Source organism: Colletotrichum tamarilloi (genome assembly GCF_030869305.1).
Source record: "Colletotrichum tamarilloi strain Tom-12 chromosome Unknown Scaffold_19.1, whole genome shotgun sequence".
Lineage (NCBI taxonomy): Eukaryota > Fungi > Ascomycota > Sordariomycetes > Glomerellales > Glomerellaceae > Colletotrichum > Colletotrichum tamarilloi.
Window position 1 is genome coordinate 274,830 of NW_026849402.1, and position 19,603 is coordinate 294,432.

The 19,603-nt window shown below is 53.9% G+C and overlaps 10 protein-coding genes across 10 annotated transcripts; 1 reads left to right on the forward strand and 9 right to left on the reverse strand.

Moving 5' to 3' along the window:
* Positions 1-25: 25 nt before the first annotated feature.
* On the reverse strand, positions 26-199 carry CTAM01_06724 (uncharacterized protein; the record flags this gene model as incomplete). Its single annotated transcript, XM_060522750.1, has 1 exon — positions 26-199. One exon carries the CDS (start codon positions 197-199, stop codon positions 26-28), a length of 174 nt encoding a protein of 57 aa, XP_060382595.1.
* Positions 200-433: 234 nt separating this feature from the next.
* CTAM01_06725 (DNA repair protein rhp51) lies at positions 434-1,597 on the reverse strand (the record flags this gene model as incomplete). The annotated part of the gene is made up of 3 exons (XM_060522751.1): positions 434-1,245; positions 1,301-1,448; positions 1,505-1,597. The coding sequence occupies 3 exons, from the start codon at positions 1,595-1,597 to the stop codon at positions 434-436; spliced, it is 1,053 nt and encodes a 350-aa protein (XP_060382596.1).
* Positions 1,598-2,352: 755 nt separating this feature from the next.
* CTAM01_06726 (hsp20-like protein) lies at positions 2,353-3,090 on the reverse strand (the record flags this gene model as incomplete). The annotated part of the gene is made up of 1 exon (XM_060522752.1): positions 2,353-3,090. The coding sequence occupies one exon, from the start codon at positions 3,088-3,090 to the stop codon at positions 2,353-2,355; it is 738 nt and encodes a 245-aa protein (XP_060382597.1).
* A 1,718-nt stretch (positions 3,091-4,808) lies between these two features.
* On the reverse strand, positions 4,809-5,054 carry CTAM01_06727 (uncharacterized protein; the record flags this gene model as incomplete). The annotated part of the gene is made up of 1 exon (XM_060522753.1): positions 4,809-5,054. The coding sequence occupies one exon, from the start codon at positions 5,052-5,054 to the stop codon at positions 4,809-4,811; it is 246 nt and encodes an 81-aa protein (XP_060382598.1).
* A 345-nt stretch (positions 5,055-5,399) lies between these two features.
* CTAM01_06728 (uncharacterized protein) lies at positions 5,400-7,616 on the reverse strand (the record flags this gene model as incomplete). Its single annotated transcript, XM_060522754.1, has 3 exons — positions 5,400-6,011; positions 6,063-6,577; positions 6,632-7,616. Coding segments are annotated over 3 exons (2,112 nt in total), but the record flags the coding sequence as incomplete, so codon positions are not given.
* A 1,140-nt stretch (positions 7,617-8,756) lies between these two features.
* CTAM01_06729 (uncharacterized protein) lies at positions 8,757-9,236 on the reverse strand (the record flags this gene model as incomplete). The annotated part of the gene is made up of 1 exon (XM_060522755.1): positions 8,757-9,236. A coding segment is annotated over one exon (480 nt), but the record flags the coding sequence as incomplete, so codon positions are not given.
* Positions 9,237-9,703: 467 nt separating this feature from the next.
* Positions 9,704-10,192, reverse strand: CTAM01_06730 (uncharacterized protein; the record flags this gene model as incomplete). The annotated part of the gene is made up of 1 exon (XM_060522756.1): positions 9,704-10,192. The coding sequence occupies one exon, from the start codon at positions 10,190-10,192 to the stop codon at positions 9,704-9,706; it is 489 nt and encodes a 162-aa protein (XP_060382601.1).
* Positions 10,193-13,864: 3,672 nt separating this feature from the next.
* CTAM01_06731 (uncharacterized protein) lies at positions 13,865-14,692 on the forward strand (the record flags this gene model as incomplete). The annotated part of the gene is made up of 2 exons (XM_060522757.1): positions 13,865-14,224; positions 14,318-14,692. Coding segments are annotated over 2 exons (735 nt in total), but the record flags the coding sequence as incomplete, so codon positions are not given.
* A 291-nt stretch (positions 14,693-14,983) lies between these two features.
* CTAM01_06732 (uncharacterized protein) lies at positions 14,984-15,473 on the reverse strand (the record flags this gene model as incomplete). Its single annotated transcript, XM_060522758.1, has 2 exons — positions 14,984-15,254; positions 15,397-15,473. 2 exons carry the CDS (start codon positions 15,471-15,473, stop codon positions 14,984-14,986), a joined length of 348 nt encoding a protein of 115 aa, XP_060382603.1.
* Positions 15,474-18,412: 2,939 nt separating this feature from the next.
* On the reverse strand, positions 18,413-19,264 carry CTAM01_06733 (proteasome A-type and B-type; the record flags this gene model as incomplete). Its single annotated transcript, XM_060522759.1, has 2 exons — positions 18,413-19,100; positions 19,161-19,264. The coding sequence occupies 2 exons, from the start codon at positions 19,262-19,264 to the stop codon at positions 18,413-18,415; spliced, it is 792 nt and encodes a 263-aa protein (XP_060382604.1).
* Positions 19,265-19,603: the final 339 nt, after the last annotated feature.

Genomic DNA, 19,603 nt, shown 5'->3' on the forward strand with positions numbered 1-19,603 from the left:
GATGGAATTTCCAGTTTGAAGGCTCCTACGCGCCCGGTGGGGCTACTCCCAAAACAGCAACCAGCTTGGTACAGTGCTGCAGTACACGCAAACGATGTCCACACTGTACACACTCGACATGATTCTCAGAAAGTAAGAGTTGATAATCTAGACAAGGTGGACACAGGGAACCAACGACGATGCATATTTTGATACTCATAGGAAGGACTTCAAAGGTATTTTTATTCATTACCGTTTTAGCAAATACTCCGCACCTAGTCTGCACAATTGACAGCAGAAATACCACAACTCCAGTGTAACCATTGCCGCCCAACGCCAACATCAATACATGCCATCTTTCCCAACCCGGGGATGTATCAAAGCTCACTCATATGCGCATAACACCATCACAAGGTACTTTCGTCCAGTCGTCCCGTGCCCATGTGTCCCTACGCTATTCCTTCTCCAGGTCCTTGGGGCTTGGGTCACCGATGCCATCCTCATTGATCGCAAAGAGACAGTCACTCTCCGGCAAACAGGGGCTGTCGTAGATCTTGGCGACACGAGTCTCGCCTCGACCCTTTCTCAAGCTGATTCTCGTCGTACTTGCGTGGGCGATAATGTTACCACCGATTGGCTTCTTCGGGTCGGGGTTGAACATGGCACTCGGTCCACCATCGACCTGTGCGACGACTTGGTTGGTGATCACCACGGCAATACCAAACTCGTCGGCGAGACGCTGAAGCGTGCGCATGAATTTGGCCAGGTGAGTCTGTCTCGACGAGAGTTCACCTCGGCCCAAGAAATCGGTTCTGTAAAGCGCCGTCGCACTATCCACAATGAGGAGCGAGAATCGGGTCTCGCACATCATGGCACCAGCCTGCTGGAGGAGCTGGAGCTGGTGATCTGAATTGTACGCGCGAGCATAGGCCACATTGTCGAGGACCTCTTCTCCGGAGAGACCGAATCTGTTGGCGACGGCCAGCAGTCGAACGGGTCGAAAGGTACCCTCAGTGTCAATGTACAGACACTTGCCCTCTCCGCCACCCATGTCAAAAGGCAGTTGACATGTCACGGCAAGAGTGTGGCAAATCTGACTCTTTCCCGTGCGGAACTCCCCAAACAGCTCAGTCACCGATCCGGTCTCGATACCACCGGCGAGAAGTGTATCCAGCTGCTTGGAGCCAGTCGTGATAGAGATGAGCTCGCTTCGTCGTTGGTGCATCTCCGTGGCGGTCGTGAAGCCCATTGGCACAAGTTTCGAGGCTGATTCCCTTCAGTCAGATTGATTTGCACAATTGTGTGAGTTGGATTTTCGTACCTTCGGCAAGAATCTTGGTTGCCTTTTGTTCCGAGATGCCTTTGATCTGCTCCAACATGCGGCGCGGGGTATACGCTACTGACTCTACGGTGTTGAAGCCGCCGTCGACGACCATTTGGATATCGCGCTTCGTCAAGCCGGCAACTCCCTTTTTCTTCATCAGCACGCCATACACAACGCGAAGGCAGTCTGGTCGGAACTTACCTCGAGCGCAGTGAGTGGCGTAGGCGCGCCAGGCCCGGTCATGCCGCTCTCATCACCATTGTGGCTCTCGTCGTAGCCGTCAGCGTCAGCCATTGTGCTCGTAGATGTGAGAAATGAGACGTCGAACTGTGTATACACGAGGGAAATGACAGCAGTGCACGCGCAAAGTCGGACGTCAGGAAACGAGTTAGGTGTTCGTACAATTGCCAAATTGTTGATGGTGGGCGAAACGCGGGCTCTTAAGACGCGTCGGAGATGACTGGTGGTGGCGACTAATCGAGAAGAAAATACGCCAAATCACGTGCGGCAATTAAGAAGCCGGTCGGCCCCACCGTGTGCCTGGAGTTAGCGTCATATTAAGACGCTCCGTGCTTCCCTCATCAAACTCACCACAGACACCCCAAGGTAACAGCGCGACAATTGCTAATCATGACATCGTTGAGCTAAGGCATTCGCAATTGTGTCGCATGTAAATGCCAGACTTCGATTCATTTGATATACTCTGTGCATCAGCGTTAATTGTATTCGAGAGCTTGCAACAACACTTCTATGCGTTGAAGTCTCCAGCTCAAGCTGGGCTAGATATCATCACTCTACCATCTGGAGTCAAGTTAAGCTCACAATCAGACACAGCGACGAGTTATAAATGGATTCAATCATTTTGTTTTTAACCTTGTTTCATTATCATTGCTAATATATAGCGAAGGAAAGAAAAGAAACCCGAAACACCAATCCCAATGCAAGAGGCCCATTAATGCTCATCCCTCCATGAAAGCCCCATTTCCTATTCCCTCAATTCTCATTATTGTCGTGTTGTACAATTGGAAGGATTTAGTCATAGTCGTCTTTTAGTTGATGAAGATGCGGCGAGTCTCGTGCTTGGGAGCCTTGGGCACCCGGATGGAAAGGATACCATCCTTGAACCCAGCCGAGACGGCGTCTTGCTTGATCTGGCCGGGGAAGTTGAAGACCCGGCTGAACTCGCCAATGCTGCGCTCCGAGACCCAGTACTTTGCGTTGTCGACGGGCTCCTTCTTGGCAGCGGCGGCGTGGTGGTGCGCGACGGCAGAGGCAGACTTGTCGACCTCGGCGACGGTGGTGGCGGGGGTAGGCTGCGCGGTGGAGTTTGTCTCGTCGTCCTCTTCATCCTCGACGGTAGCCTGGTGAGGCGAGCGAGGGCGCTCAGTGCCGGTGGTGCTAGCGGCGTCATTGTTACCGCCGTCGGTGATGGCGCCGCTCATCTCAGTTCCGGAGGACTGCTGGAGGAGGCCCGCGGGCGGGGTGCCGGCGGTGTAAGACCGCTCGACGCGGCCGCGGATGTGGAGGGTGTGCGGGTCGGTGAACTCGATGGAGACGTCGTCCTTGCTCATGCCAGGGAGCTCGCCATGGAGCTCGTAGGCGTCCTCGACCTCGCGGACATCAAACTTGGGCTGGAAGGTCGGGACGTGGTTGCGGTGGGTGCCGCGGGCGCCGCTGGAAGGAGTGCCGTTGCCCTGGCGGGAGTAGTTGTCAAAGTCCTCCAGAAGGCGGAAGAGAGGGGTGAAGGAGGCGTCGGAGTTGTAGAAGTTGCGGGGGAAGAAGGCCATTTTGATGGTGTTGTTGTTGTTGGTCGTTGAGAGGGTGTGAAGTGGTTGTGTGGTGGATTGATTGATGAGTAGAAAAACTGTAGTGATTGCGAGAGCTGGTTGTTTTGTTGTGTGTATGAGAGAGTTGTAGCTGTGTTTGCTTATTGTTGTTCTTGATGTTCTGATCTGATGAGAAGAAAGTCGGTGGTAGAGGCGATCAAGACGACCGATTTATACAACTGAAGCAGGCATCATCGTGCCTTCCCCAGCGTTCCGGAAACATCGCTGAAAAATCAAAGACTCCGCCGCAAGGCCCTTCGAGAATGGACTCGCGCATCGGAGAAGGGACGCGCATGCTGCGAAAGCCTATTCTGGAGGGATCTGTAAGCTTCTCTTTGGCGATGGCCTCACGATGGGAGAGGGTTCTGGTAGCTTCGGAGGTGTGGAAGCTGCTGGAACCTTCCAGCGGTTTCCATTGGCCTTCGCCACCGGCACAGCTATACATTACTCAACTCAACCCCATTGAAATTTAGGGTGGAAAATCGTTCAAGTCAATTGAGCTCTCTCACTGACAATTCAATCAGTCGATAGTTCCCCATTGATCAATACGATAAACATGTCAACATCCGAAATGTAGAAACCGCATCTTCAGACCTTCGAAGAGCAGCTCGAAACCGTTGTAAGTCGCCGTGGTACATCCACCTGGCCTACTTTTTAGAGTTTCGGCCTCCGACAAGGGTTCAGCAAGACGCAATCCGTCATCTGTCCAATCAAATTTCGACCCCCGACGTCAAACGGATGGTCCGTGCCGGGGCACCTCTCCTCCCCCTCCCCGGCCCCCAGCTCGCCTAGTCACACAGACTTGTCCATGACAGAAAGCCGACAAAAAAAAAAAGAGTCCAGACTCTCAATCGCCCATGGCCAGGTCCAGACCCTTAGGTATTCCAAACCAGCCCGCGGGATCCCCATCATCGTGTCGGATCCTACAAATCGGGGTTTGTAGTGTGATACAGCCCACGGCGACTCCCGTTTTAGTCTGCATGTCCGGTCTGGTTCCCGCGAAACCTGTTGCACAATTATCTACGCCCACTTTCTATGGGACCATGGCGCATGGGTAGTGAGAGAGAGTGAGAGAGCGGGGGAGAGAAAAAAAGATTGCAATGCAGCAGGCCGTTTGAGAAGGACGAGCCGATGCCGGTGGCAGCTTACGGCATTGCTGAGTCAAACTTTTACCTCAAACCCGCACGTCGTAACGTCTCCGGCCCTCTGGGATTTGGTATCTCACAACACGGTGGTCCTGGTAGTGTGGTAGTGTACCTCATAACGTGGGGAAAACGTTCGCCTCACTCCAGAGACGGAGACCCTCAGTAATCATCCCGTTGCGATCATTACAGTAACCCCGCCGCAGAAACTTGGACGAGATATCGGTCTGGACGGACACCAAGTAAAGAAGTGGCGGAAATTCAAGGCCTGTTGCTCCGTACCGTGGATTCAAATGATTGTGGTGGTGCTCCGTACCCCTGACGATAAAATCTGTCGGTTTGCACACTCAAATGTAACGGTACATCATACACGCTAGCTTCACTTTTCGACGAAAAACATCGAATTGGATCTGACGAAAAAGTCACATTGTGCAGTCGATCCCACAGGTATTCCCTGATCAACTGAACGGGAAGTTCGCGCATCTTGACATCAATTTCAAGTAACCAAAAATCGGCAATTGAATGACATGCGCCTGGTCAGCCATGCGACGAGGAAACCTTGCCAATTAAGGTTTGAGGGCGCAGTTCGAGTCGTGATCCCGACGCTCGTCCGGGTTCATCCCTTCCAGGGTCAAGCCACAATGTGGATGTCGCCACCGTAAACGTGCCACAGCTGATCGACGACATGTCGTGGATTCGCAGTAGAAATGGCATATTGACCAACTTTTTTAAGTCCTGCATTTTGCCTTTAACTCGCCGGACCAAGTGGGAAAGCAAACGCATAGGGCGGGATATGATAAATGGAGAAAACCTGCCCCTTTGACCAGTCCATCCGTACCAACTGTCCCGGTAGCTGTCACATCGCCCAGGCGCCGCCCCTTCAACTCCAAATTCGTAGGCAACATACAGCAAACTCTTTCGTAGAATTAGACAGCCAGATTAGATACATTGAGAAGCAGCACATCCAGATAACCAACCATCCCAGCGCTCGCCATGGCCTGCATATGCGGCTGTTGTCGTAAAAACATGTCCAACCGATCGTAAACCACAGAGTCCGGATCCAAATCAACTAATGCCTGACAAATGAAGTCTCGGCTAAGTCGCCAATAATACCAATGACGGTGCCGGTTATTGTTGGTACTGTGGCCTCATGGGCGAATATCCTGCAATCATCGCCATTCCGGGTCGCATAGCCGGCACTGAACCTGGACCAGGACTCTGAACTCTATTGAAGAGCCCAATCAGCCTTCTTCCGACGGACGGTTCCAGCTCGGTGCCATCTCTCGCGATCTTGACCTCGCGGTTCGAGTTCCATGGATTACGAAGACCCCTGGTGCGGTAAAATGGCAGTCGTGCCGTCGACAGCCATTCGAGTTTGAAGGGCTTCCCCCAAGCCTTGGTGTTACCATCGGCTTCTTGGTTCCCGCTCTTACGGCTGCTCGCATCGCTCTGTTCCATTTCGGTTTCCTCTTCCTCGTCACCACTCTCTCCATCCTCACGCTCTGCTTCCCAGAAGATGGTGCCACGGGCCGAATCATCAATGATCCTGCCCTTGGGCGCGTACTCTGTGGGTTCGGTAGGAATTGCCTTCGGCAAGTCGACATCGTTAGCGGACTGTGCCTTGGGGGCAAACTCGATAGCGGCGTCCGGGTCTTCGTTAATTTGGGATGTCATTCTTGCGTATCCGAAATATTCGCCCGATTTGTTCGCAGAAAACACCAAGTAAACATTGTCGACGGCCTATAGAAACAAGTCAGAGATGCAAGACTAGACCTTCGTGATGCTGCTTACATTGAAAGCGGCATTCAGCGTATCCTCATTGTGAGACTGGGTTGCCCAGATCCCCGTCCTGACACTAAGCTCGAGATCCTCCACAGTCAAACTTTTCAGGATGAAGAACTTATCCTTCTGAGATGTTGCTTCTACTGCGGTGACGGGCTTGACATCATTGGACTCTGCCACTGCCACTTCGGGAGTAGCTTCAGTAGCGCTTGGCGGTGCAGCGACATCGTGAGGCGTTTGCGATCCAGAAGAGGCCGCTGGGCCTGTAGGTGCTGTAACACCTGTTGCGCCCTCGACAGTGCTCTTGCGCAAGCGGCTGACCAGGCGAACGGACTGGAATTTAGAATCGTGTAATTTTTGTTGAGCCGTCACGCATGTTTGTTCGTCTTTGAAGTTGGCGAATGCACAGTTGCTCTTCGATATCAAGAATAGGGACTCGAGGCCGTTTGCCTCCTTGCACACGTGGTGGACGAGGTTCATGAGGTCGGTTTGAGGCGGAAGATTTCCAACCCAGATCGCATGTCCTGAAAATATTGTCAGCGAGCGAGTTTGACTCTTCGAATTGCAACAAGACTAACCACTTTGACGCGGTTTTCGCGGTGGCCCGCGTACAACCCCGGATCGACCTTCACCCACATCTATAGTTCGGTCAGTGATGTCTCTCCGACACGTTGGCACTGAGCGCGCAATACCACTTGACCTGTGGCTCGAGGGAGCGTTCATACCGCTAGGGTCGATTCCGTTGGGCATCTGAGGCATGACTCTAGGGTCGCTGTGTCCGGTGTTCGTTCCCATGTACTGTGCCGAGACCATGGGATTGTGAAGAGCTTGATTCTGGGAGTAGTGGCCAGCTGGAGGATAGTAGTACCCTTGAGGGATCTGATTATGCTGCGGGTGGTTCATAACCATTTGGCTCGGGTAGTATCCCATGTTTGGGCGAGCTTGCTGCTGAGTCGGAGAGAGCTGGTTGGTGTAGTAGTGCTGCATCTGGTGGTGCTGCGGCATGTAGTATTGCGGGTTTCCCATGGGCATCGCGCCTTGGCCAGGATACTGAGGAGCCATCTGTGGCATCTGCGGCATCATCGAAGGCGAGGATGTGGCCGGGCTGAATCGCTGCTGTTGATGCTGCGGCTGGCCACCGGGCACGTAATGCCCATGCCTCATGCTTGACTGGGGCAGCGCGTTCGCCATGTTGTTCATGTTGAAATTCCCGGGGCGACCGGCTGCGGGCTGCTGAGCCATGTCGAGTTGAGACGAAAAGGCATGTTGCGGAGGGCCGTACTGCTGATGCTGCAGATGGGGGATGCCTTGAGCTTCCATCCTCGACTTCTCGTCTAGAAGAATGGGCGAAACACTTGCAGCGTTTGCGTTTAAGCCCTGGTGAGAGTCCACAATAGGATACTCGGTGACGTTGGGAGGAGATTGAACATCTCCCATTTGTATGGTGATGGTGCGAGCTGTATCGGAGTCTAAGCCGCCCACAAACTGTCGTAATCGAGTTAGCAAAATGCCCAAACGTCGGCGGCCGGGACCAACGGCGCCAGCAAGCCAGACTGAGGTCCATCTAGTAGTTTATACCTTCGGTAAAGCACTAGTCCAAGCCCCCGGAGCTCTGGGTCGACTGACAGCTCTAACGGAGCAAAACCCAGACGAGAGGAGAGACGGTCAGGATGTGACGGGAAGTATGTATGATTCTAGGCGCCACAACAAGATTGAGCTATTTGCGGTAGATGAGTGAAAGCCCACGTTGTGGCCAATGTGGCTAGTTTGCACAGCCTTTGAAGGAAAGGGGGGGATTTCCCTCTGGAAAGTCACGCTTCCGAGCGCCCAAGGGTATATGTGGCAGTTAACCCTGCTCAGGAAGGAGCGCGTGCGATGTGTGGCTCAATGAAATTCCTAGAAGGCGATCAGCTCGTCTGGGCGTCCAATACTAATGCAGAGAAGAGCCCGAAGCAGGGGGGGCTGCGTAGTCTTTGGTACCAGGATGATGGAGGGGGAGCTGCCGAAGATGACGGGAAGGACGAAGAAACGAGACGCGAGGGGCTAGGTTAGGGAACTCCAGGCATGTACATCGTGTGGAGAGGTGCCGCTTCAGTATGGTGCGGTTGCCACTAAACGAGGGCTGTCTCTTACCTGAACTTCGGGGCGCCGACGCAGGGGTTGTTGCTGTACTGGTAGATGGATGTTCTACGAGTTACGAGTCCAATGATGTAAGACGAATGCGAGCTCAGGACTTGATGGTAGGATGAATACACGTTAAGGTGACGATGTGATGCTGTGCAGCAGAGGACGTCCAATCCAGTGCGATTCAAGAGAATGAAGAAGTATGGAGAGTCGACGACTGAGAAGCCCCCAGTGGCAAGACGAGACTCGACCGGTTGAAAAAGACCAAGTCAACGTAAGCGAGGGTTTAGACAGAATAGTCCTGGCGTACCAGTTAGAGGTTGCTGTGGTAGCTGCGTGATGAAGGAGACACTAAGAGTGCTTCTTCTCCCAACGCCCAATGATATGTATGGAAGAAGGAAGGAAACGGCTGTCATGAGATCCGGGCAGTAAAAAGAGAAAGGCGTGGAATAGCAGCACAAGGAAGGTGACGAGTTACCGACAGGATGGTGGCCAAAACCCAAGGGCCGGGTATCTTGCACAAGCAAGCTAAATGTGGAGGCTCTCAGAATCCTAGTTACTTGTTGAGCAATAAGAAAGCTATGGGCAAGCGGCGACTGAGGCGTAGGGGTTTGAGAGAAAACGTTGGAGGAGTTGTGGGATGCCAGAAACGCACGTACTGAAGTAGAGTAGATGGCGCAGGATAATGCCCACAGTTTCGAGCTCGGGGGAGCTGTCGAGGAGGTGCTGGAGCACTGGAGGTGGGTTCCAAGATTGCGCCGTTGGCCGACTTGAGGAGAGCTCCGAGATGTAGGCGGCAACCACTTCGCCGCTATGCGTCCGTTGTTGTCGTAGTGTATGCGTCGCACCTTTTCTTTTCAAAGATATCACGAAGAAGAGGCCGAGATGGCAGTGCTGATGAGCGAGAGAGGACTGCCCGACTACACTACACCGAGGCAGTTGTGAGAGAGAAGACAGGACGAGTCGAAGGTCGAGTCTGGGTGAGCGACGGGTAAGGCGAGAGGGAAACGACCGGGCCAGACAGTGGGTTAAGTGGCGTTCGAGGAGGGGTGGGTTTAGAGGCGAGAGGCGTGTGAGTGTAAGTGTATGTGTATGTGTGTGCGAAAGAGTGAGTGAGAGAGGTTGAGAGAGAGAGAGGCACAGAGACACAGAGGCACAGAGGCACTATACTAGGTCGTAGGTAGAAGGTCTCGTTCTCAGTCCTGGCCAGTTCAGCCCAGATGGAATGGGGAAGAGAAAGGAGGGATGGGAATTGAGGAGGAGGAGGAGGAGGAAGAGAAAAAAGGCATACACCTCACACCGTAGGGAGGGGTGGCGGTAGAAGGGGCGATGCGGGTAAGGGGAGCATCCATGATGTGGGAACGAACTGATGTGCATGGCCAGGTGCCCGTTCTGGAACCAGTAGCATCAAATTGGATGAAGAAAGATGGGATTTTTTTCTTCGGTTCTTGGCTGCCGCTCTGAGATGTGCAAGGGACACAGATGTGGTCGGGTGGCCCTCCCACTTGGCCGGGCCACGAACTAAACTAGACGAAAGTAGCTTGTCGCCTTGTGTCAACAGGGATGGACTTGTAGATGGAAGTCTTGTTCTCATGATGAATACGACGGTATGGGCACTTAAGCACGAGAGCTACCGAATCACAATCAATCGCGAAATTGCAGAGAGCGAGGAAGAGAGACACAGAGAGGGAGAATGATGTGTAAGAGAGAGAGAGAGAGAGAAAACAAAATATCCGCCTATCAAGGCACCTTACTTGATCCATACACTTGTAGCTCAATGGGGATATGAACATAGTATGTAATACAGGTATCGACAGACTGACTACGTATGAGACAACCTTGGTACAGATGGAGAGCTCGAAGACAGAGGCAAAAGGGCTAATGGAAACGAGAGAGCGAGGTGCAGAGCAGACGTTGCAGAACAGAGTGACAAGAGTAGAGCAGCGACAAACAACACAAGAGACGAGCAGGGCGGCAGGTGGAGGAATCCGATGGAGAGCGACCCAGTCTTGCATTTCGCCACTCGACCCGCCGAGCCACTTTCCAGACACAGAGTCAGGAAGGGAAGCAATCTGTGTCCGAGTACGTAGCCAAGTAACGAGTAGCAAGTGAAAGCGCGAGAAGGTACGCAGTAGAATGAGGTAAGGTACGGAGTACTGTGGCCTGTGATCTGTGGCTAAAGTACTTCCGCGCTTCTCCCTCGTGCTAGGTTTTCTTCCTGCTGCCAAGTACTACAACGTGCCGACTTGATGTGCTCAGCTTGCCTGCCTGCCTGCCGACTGTTTACAGTATGTAGAAAATCCAAGGTTACTTTCAAAAGGAAAAGTGCAAGGGGATGGGGGAGGAAAGAACAAGAGCCCCAGAAAACAAGAACGAGAGACAGGGACCGCGCTTGCGCGCCCACTCGTTCGATCTCGCTCTGGTCTTGGTGTCTTGTTAGTCCCGTGTCTGGCCCGGACGCCCAGCCACATTGGTCCTGGGCCTCCCTCAGTCACCCAAAGTCGCCTCCCGGTACGTATCGCTTGAGGTACTCGGCGCGGTACATCAAGAGTACAGGGGGCAGGTACAATCGCTCCCGCTACTACTTCGTACGTGCGTCGTATCTCCTTGAGCTCCATGTGCTGCTCCCTGCAATTCAAACTTTTTTGTCTTCCTGCTTTGGCGCCTTCTTCTTGACTGACGTTGGCTTTTCCCCATCACTTGATGGATCGCTAGCCTCAAATTCTAAACAAGGCGTGCCAGGCCGGGTGGCGGATACCTGACTGATAGGCATCGCATTCGCAGCTGTGTACTATCAATAGATGATCAACCCCCTGTTGTCCATAAACGCAGCAAAACATCGAAATCCTCGAGACCCTTTCCCAGATCATTGCCTGCTTTTCATTGCTTTTTCTTCGCTTTTAGGCTTGTGAGTTTGGGCGTTGGGTACTGCTGCTGCACAGCTGCGACACGGCATCATGCGTTATTCGCACAGAGTAACAGCACCTAGTCCAAGAGGAAAAAGGAAGCATCGGGCTGCTGTTACTGGAGCTCACAACCGCATCTCCCGGTCCAGCCCTCCAACTTCGCCCTACGTAGTACATCTCCAGCTTTGCCCAATTGGGTTTGAGCTTTATTTTGCCGTAACCTCACCCTCGCATCTACCTGACTTGAGTTCGGGTAACAGCAACGTGCTCAACTGGTGATCTGGGGGCGGCTATGCGCTTCCGAGGCCAATAGCAGGTAGGTGTAGGTAATCCTGAGAGTGAGCTATCCAGCATCGGCGGTGGAGTGGCTCGAGAAAACGTGCGCCTAACATGCCTATGGATCCGTACAGCATTTGTGTTGGCGAGACCCATCCCATCTAACCAAGCTACATCGGTATGAGGCTTGGAGGATAGTCTTATGTCTCATTTCTGCCTCACAGCATGGCAATTTGTAATAAGGCCTGTGAGGCCTACTGGCTCAGTGGTCGTTTACACAGAGTCAACGGCTCGCCGAAATTCGCCATCGCGCCTTTGGAAAGTCATGACGTATATGACCATACCAGTCCCAGCAAATTCAGTAATCCTTGCATCTTTGAGGTATGTTCGGTGCCGCGCTTGCAAGAATCTGCCCTGAAGCATCGCAGGCCAGTCTCTTCCATCGGTGCCGGAACATCATCCCTATTCAGCCAAGGCCTTGCTGTAGTGTGTCCAGGCATCAGTCGGTTGTCGGAAACGCAGACGCCTTAAAACTGCCAGCGCGAAACATAGGAGTGGTCGAGGACAAGGGCGTGAAAGAGGTTGAGATGTCTGGCAGATTCCTTCATCCGCTGTGGATCGAGGGCTGCATCGAGAAATCCGCACTCCTCCCGTCCAATGCCCCAGGCTGCAGGCTCATCCAGTAACAAAGGGATTCAGACTTGGAAAGTGTCGCGCTAAGACTGTGAGAGGCTCAAATTGCAGCACGAGTTGGGTTGGCTGTGAGCCGCATGAGGGAGCCATTGTGCGGGGAGACCGGTGGTCTAGACCATTCTCCCCTTACCCAGACAGCCCGTAAGTTGTAACATGCTCATCCGGATGATCTCCAGGCAAGAGAGGCCTGTAGGTCACCGCGGGCCCTCGGCCCATCGGTGGTCTGATCATTCCACAGCCCCCAAGTTGTTTCTCGGGCTCGCCAACGGCAGTAGTAAATTGTAATGAGACACCCTAGACAAGCTGGCCAAGCGTCCGAATCCACGTGCTTGGGGCAAAGGTGGTACAGACCATCGATGAACACTGTCGAAAATCACAATCGTTGATGGAAGCCATGCTACGAAAGCTTGATAGATGAAGAAAAGAGAGGAAGCGGAGTACGCGAGGACTGGGCCAACGCTGGAGCTGGAGTATCGAGTGGAAGGCTGGAAGTGGCCATCGAGGACTAGGTAGGCCGAGTATGCCTCAGTTGGAGACGTTGAGTCGTCGGAGTATTGTAGATGAATAAGTGGACTCGACTCATACAGTGCCAGCGATGGACAACGATGGAGGAATTGGGGGACCAGACAACTCCATCGCGCCGGAGAGTGTGCGACGAGTCGGGAGTAACGAGATCATCGAGACGTTGGAGTCTTGGAGTAAAGATTTGCAGCAATATGGGGCACGGCGTTTGTGCCGCTGACCAGTAGCCATGATTCAATCACGAATCGCGATTGTATGTGCAGGTGGTGGTAGTATGGAGACCGCGCGGTTCACCCCACGTCCAGTCCACTGTCACTTGTCAGCGTGCTTGACGCGGTCGGATGCCATAGTGAGCCGGCGGCAGTCGTATGTCTGAGCGATTTGACGGTTTGGACGGAAGCCGAAGTGTGGACATCCCAAGTGGAAGGGGGAAGTGGTGGAGAAGTGAGATGAGGAGGAGGCTGGAGTTGCGGACAGGGTCCGCGGCGGAAACGGGAAGCTTTCACAGTGAAGTCTGAGGTGATGGTGACTGATCCGACACCGACCACAATGCGCATCTGTCGCCTCGCCTACAGTGGGAAATCGGTCTGGATAGAACCCCACCCATCCCCGCTATTCTGTCCTACGCTCCAACTTGGAGGGTTCAAGGCCAAGGAAAGAACTGCACGGTGACATTTGATGCAAGTGTGCAAATCCATCTCCGCCGGTTCTTGTTCCCCTTCCACCTTCCACTCCAAGGGTCCAAGCATCATGACTCCATGAGATGGAGACTTGGAGCATTGGAAAAACTCTGTCTTGAGGAGCTCGGTCTCTTGCCGGAGTGTCTCCGAGTAATGCCAATTTGCGACCTGCGAGTTCACCCTCCAAGACGTAAAGTATCTCTGTCTCTCTCTCTCTCTTTCTCTCTAGCCTTGCTTGACATGGAGTCAGCTTCACAAGTGGTTTTCAGGGTCCAACAACTCGATGTACGATTGGGTATTCTATTGGACCAAATGGGAATAAGGTCGCGTTCACAGATAGGGGAATCCCTTTGAGTTTGGGGGCCATCTGCGCTTGATTGCATTGTCTTGGCTACCTCACCTTACGGATAGGCACTTTCCCTAGGTAAGCTGAGTTGGCCAAGTTTGTCCCTGCTTTTTTGCCTTGTTCCTCCTTTCCTCCCGGTTCCAACTATCATTTGTCTCGCCTCGCCTGCCTCGCCTCATGTCTCTCCGCTCCTTCCTCCTTGAAGTATTGCTCCAGTCTGCTTGCTGTGACATTGGAGACTACTTACCTCATAGGTAAGGTAGGGAACTTTGGATACGTGCCTTGTACCGTACAGAGCAGGTACCTGCGGATGTACTCGTAAAGGTACTCACCCCCCCCCCCCCCGGTCTCCTTACCCGAAATCTCTTGCAACCACGACTATCCAAAGCCGCCGCGCCAAATTTTGACGGCACCGTCAACATGGGATTCTCCAAACTTTTCGATTTTTTCCAGACCTCCACTTGCATTGCGTCCCCCCCTCCCCCCCCCACTGCCCTTGAAGGTCTCCTCCTCTCCTCTCCAGCAGGCCTGATCCCTTCATTGACGCCAACTGGCAAGCCGAAAGCCTGCAGCGGCAGCATTTTTGCTTCTCCCGCAACCATCTCGAATGCTTGTGGCAAAAAGGCCTGTCTCAAGCTTGTTGGGAAGCTTTCTTACGGTGCTCGCAGCCAGTCACCCGTCAAGCAATTGTCCAATCTCATCGTTGCTTTCACTTCGAGATACCTCTCCGGCGCCAACCCCGACAGCCCGAGTCATCGCCCGAACCCTGTGCCTGAGCAGCAGGACCCTTACCCGTCCACCGCAACCATCTGGGTCCAATCAATCGTGGCAACTCTAGTGCAGCTATCCAGACTTGTGACAGCCGGAAGTTCCTCTCCGGGCCAAGTCGCTACTTGTATATTGTACACAACCTGCACTTACATCTGTGACTACTTGGCCGAGATCCAATCATCCACCGGATCATCGCAATATGCTTCGAAAGGGTTTACCAGGAAATCGGGGCCGCCGGAGGTGGAAATGAGCAAAAACAAAGCAGACAATATCCACGGCGCACGCCGTCCAAGGATGCGAGCATGCCAAACTGCCGTTTGACGCCAGAGACACCGCGCGGCCGAGTATTGCGGCTTGCCGGTCGGAGTTTCGCCACAACTGACCAAGGCTCCAGCTTGACCGGCGCCGATCCTTTACCCCATCCGCACCGAGATCTGCGTTGCATGTGGCACGCATCCTCCGAGAATCGTCACTGCTACCACATTATGATCCGGGGGTGAGATCATGGCACGCATGGCTAGAACCCGTCGAAGCAGTACAATTGAGGGTTCTTTTTGCACCCCGACCCCGGAAACATGCCACCCGAAGTGCCATGCGTGCGGCGTGCCATGGTCAATAACCTACCCGGACATGATACGGCGTTCTACTGATAGCCAGGCACTTCAGGTGTACTTGCGCGAGCCATTGATGCCTTGAGAAGAAAACGCCCACATTGCCGAGCGCATCAGACATTCGAAGGCCTGGCCGGCTCACAGCTTCATTGACGACCAGCACCAAGGGCGCCAGACGCCCGGTCGCACAGATACACGGTACCTCGCCGTCACGGCACGGCGCCTTGTCTTCAGCCGCTAAGGCTGGTCTGGCAGCTTTCTCCGCGGCTAGTCTGCCGTTACGGGACACAAATGAGTTAGCTAATGCAGTCTACAGTGGCCCGGTGCACATGAAAGGAGAACGGCATTCGACCGAGAGACTACCTACCGGTAATGAAGTCGCTACGTTCCGCAATCATCTTGGCGCCGCATTACCTCATCAACTTGTTGGAGAGGTGCCAGTGGTTGGTTTGAAATCCGTCACTCGAAGACGGTGCAGCGGCATATCCCATGTCGATGACAACACAGAGCAGCCTCAAACGATGATCAGCCAAAGTCGCTGGTGACAAGGCGGCTCAAACTCAGCACTCCCTCTCGCTGATATGGTAAGTGAGGCACTTGGACGCTTGGCCAGTCGCCGCGGCTGCATGGAGAGAAGCAGTTATTCGAGACAACAACATACAGGTGACATCGCCTTGACATATAATTTGACCCTCGGACACAGGACACGCAATTGCGGTCTTCTACTTCAAAAGTCGCAGCCTCGTTTCTTCGCAACCAGAACCATATTCCGCTTAGTGCAGTCGGGCCGACAGCTTTCAGCGTCAGTGCTTGTTCGGTTCAAAATGCCCGAGCTACAGAGGCTGTCGTCTAAAGCCATTGAGTTCTGCACTTGTCACTGGACTTCGACTTGGATTGACGACTTTGGCAGTTCTGTGCATCGCCATCTGACTTGGTCTCGACCGTGCGCCGCGGTGGCGACGCACAATCTGTCGCTTCAGAGGATTGTGTGCGATGTCGTTCGCCAGGTGGTCCATGTCTGCCAGCCTAGCGCCTAGCAAACTTGAGACTCCCCGGCTGCGCAGTAGCAGACTTGATTTCGTTGGAGGAGCTGTCTCCGAGGCCCTGGACGATGATGCAAGTCTGTGCAACCACATCAACGACCCTTGCTGTTACAAGCCACACAGCAGATGCAACATCAGCCACGTCTAGCCCAAATACGCAACGATTATCTGTACATCCCATGCACGTCTGACGACGATTGACGACGATTTACAACGACCATTTGATGTTTCTATATAAACTCATCTCAACTAGAAATTGCAGTGTGCCTGACGTAATCCCGGGTAATGGCTATTCTCGAGATGGCAAATCCCCTGATCTGCCGAGAACTAACCAAATACCTCTCGAATATCGTCGTATCGGCATCCTCTCCACAATCGGCATGGACCGAAGATAAGATGCTTTTTTCCCGTCTTGGGTTGACACGCCTCTTTTCAAGCTCAAGCCTGTCCAAGTCGTATCAGGACGAAAGATTCCCTGCAATGCTCATCGGCAATGCAACAAGGGTTCAGCTCTCCAGGCCTGCGACGTACTGGCACATGGTCCGTCCCTTCTTTACCACCGGAGGATCAGCATACGTCTCCAGTGGCAAACAGACCACCCGTTTTGTTGGAAGCTGAGATTTTCGGCGGTGCCTGGTGGCTTTGTAGGTAGTGGTGGTGGTGGTGGGGTTATGAGGACACCTTTGGAGAGTAAGCTTCCGACGACGATCGCATCTCGAAACTCTCTGGGCCCATAGCGGCATTGCGCCTGAAGAGGAGAAGCTTATGCTAGATTACGAATCAGTTGTTCGACGTTAGCTGTCAGTAGTCCGCCTTCCAGCCCTAGGCGGTCCCGTAGTACTGTACAGTCATACAGTAAAGTAGCTTGAGACTCCAATAACCTTGTATCGTACAATTGTGGCAATGACAGGCAAGAAAATGTAGAGAGCTCATCTGCTCGGATGGCCTCCCCGCCAGCACCGGCGCGGGTCAGCTGGTCGTGAGGCCGGGGGGGATTGAAAGCTGCAGTCTTGCTTCGTTCAAGCTACCAATGATACCCCGTACAACAGCTCCCCGATGAAAGGCGTGTCCGTCACTATTCAGCATCACCCGCCAAGCTATTCGGTGCTCGCGGTTTTGGTTCATCTAACCCCTTGGCAAAAGCTCCAATCTCTAGAATCTCCAGGAGGCCCCTTTGATACGATTGACTCGGCCCTAACGCTGCCCCGTGATACCTAGCTTCCTCGGGCGTCTAAGACCGTTTCGCTACCGATATCCCGGATCACACAGGTCGGGGGAAGGGGCTCTAGCCGGCTTCCCGTGGCGAGGCTGTGCTCTCCCCAGAGAGGCACACCCATAGCGTAGATACCTAGATGACAGCCAGACAGAGGCAAAGCCAGGCCCTACCAGGCGGTTATCCCAAACGGGGCGGGCGCCGAGTACGCGGTACTTTGCCACTTTGCTCCAAAGGTACTCGTCCGCGATCCTCTCCCAAAGAGCCTCCGTGCCTTCGTGCATCGTGCCCTCGCTAACTCGGTCCAGCCCGTACCCGTAGTCTGACAGGAACGGGCTGTCCAACGTCCAATACCCGTCCGCGATGTCCTTCCCTTCCTTTCTGCCCGCCCCTCGCTTGCTGCGCTTAGTGCCGTTTCTGGAACCTGAACCTGGACTTGGATCTGGAACCTGGAGCCTGGTGTTACCTATCACAGTCCCGTTTGGAAGGGCTCGCTTTCCTCGAGACGACCAGCTTACCAAGTATGGATGGCAGTGCGAGAGAGAGATAGAGAATGCCACACGCCTAGTAACACGGTTGTACCGCGGAAAAGCCAAGCAGACTTACTACGTCTGATTCGCTGGTGCCAGGGACGCAAGTCTTGCAAAGTAAAGCACCAGATATCACCCAATGTTAAGCGATAATGGAGGAGAGCTCTCGGAAGGGGGGAGTTCGAACATTGAAGCATCCGATCCATTCATTCCGTATTCGTACTCCTCCCTATTAGACTTCCTCCCCCTTGGACTATAGCCTATTGCATACCGCCCAGCTGTGTGGCATCACATGCAGCAGAAAAAGGGGTCAAAGACCATCGGTTCGTCCTGGGTAGCCGATGCGTCCTGCGAGGCGAAATGAGATATCCCTGCCTGCATCCCTCTATTTCCCCCATGCTTGTTCCGGGGCAGAGCGAGCGACCTACCAGATTTTCCAGTTGGCCTCGCAGCATGGGATTCACAGGGGAACCGCCCGCACGAGTTGCAAAAGGGACTTTAGTTTGCTGTGAACACGCGGGCTGAAATTTGAACCGCGTACAATGATTGATCAGCTGAACAAGTGCCTCTTTGGCATTGCTACCTGTCTGTATTGTACAACACCCCCCCCAACCGCAACACTTTCCCAGAATCCCGTCATATCTTTAATCCTTCTTCAAGGGGAGAAGGACCTCCTCGATGCCGTTCTTGGTGATGACCATCATTTGCAGGTGGTCACCGACCTCAATGTGTCTCTCGACCGCTCCGTCAAACGCATCCTTGACCAGAATCTCGGCCTCCTTGCGCTCCAGAGGAACGCGGGGACGCTCCTGCAGCTCGTGACCCACACCGCTGCCCGGCACGTACTGGTTCTTGAAGTTGACCTGGTTGTCGAGGAACGGTGTGATCAAACTGGCGGCGGCACCGCCGGCGCGGGACTGCTCTCTCTCGTAACTGCCGACGGGGTCGTAGGAGAAGACGGCGCCGACGCCCTCCTCGTCGAGGCCGCCGAGGATGGCGTAGACGTAGTAGGGGAAGAAGCGCTTCTGGTAGAGGATCGTCGAGAGACGCTTCGCGCAGGCTGTGACGCTCATGGGCTTGCCGTGGCGGTAGCGGTAGATCTTGCAGATGGTATCGAGGCGGTCCTTGAGGGCCTCGCCGTCGGCAGCGAAGCCGACGACGGAGAGCATGATTGTCGCATCTTCTTGTGTTGAGGTGGTGCCGCCGATCTTGAAGACCTTGGGTGTGTATCTGGAGTTGATGCTGTATCCGGAAGTGCTACGGGTGTCGCCGGCTACGATGGCGAAGTCGGCGCCGGCGATGGCGAGGGTCGAACCGCCGTTGTCCGTGTAGCTGTAGCACAGGGTAGGTTAGCTTTTGGGTACGATGGGAGGGTCGAGAGGAGCTCCGTACGGGTTGAAGCGGTGCTGTCTGAACTCGCCGTTGGCGGTCTTGGGGGCCTCGGAGAAGGAGTAGTTGGGCCCGTTCATCAGGGGATTTTGGCTGAACATAGCCATGATTGCGGTATCTGAAGGGAAATGAAGATTATTCGTTATCGTTCGTGATGGATATGCCGGTCGTCAAAAGGGTGGTTATCGTCAATTCGATGAGGTTCGTTCGTTGGTGGGGTTGGGTTGATGGGACGTCGTCGCTTTGATTGAGGTTCAAGGCTGCTACTGCTGAGTGCTCCGGTGCACGCGTCAAGCTGGCAGCCTTGCTTGGTGGGTGGTGGTGGTTGGCAGGGGTAGCTAGCTCACCTGATGACTAAGACAACACAGCTCAGGAATGGCAGGAGCTGTGCAGGGATGTGGCTGCTCTCAGATGGGAAATTTGGGGGAGGCTTGGAGATACCACTA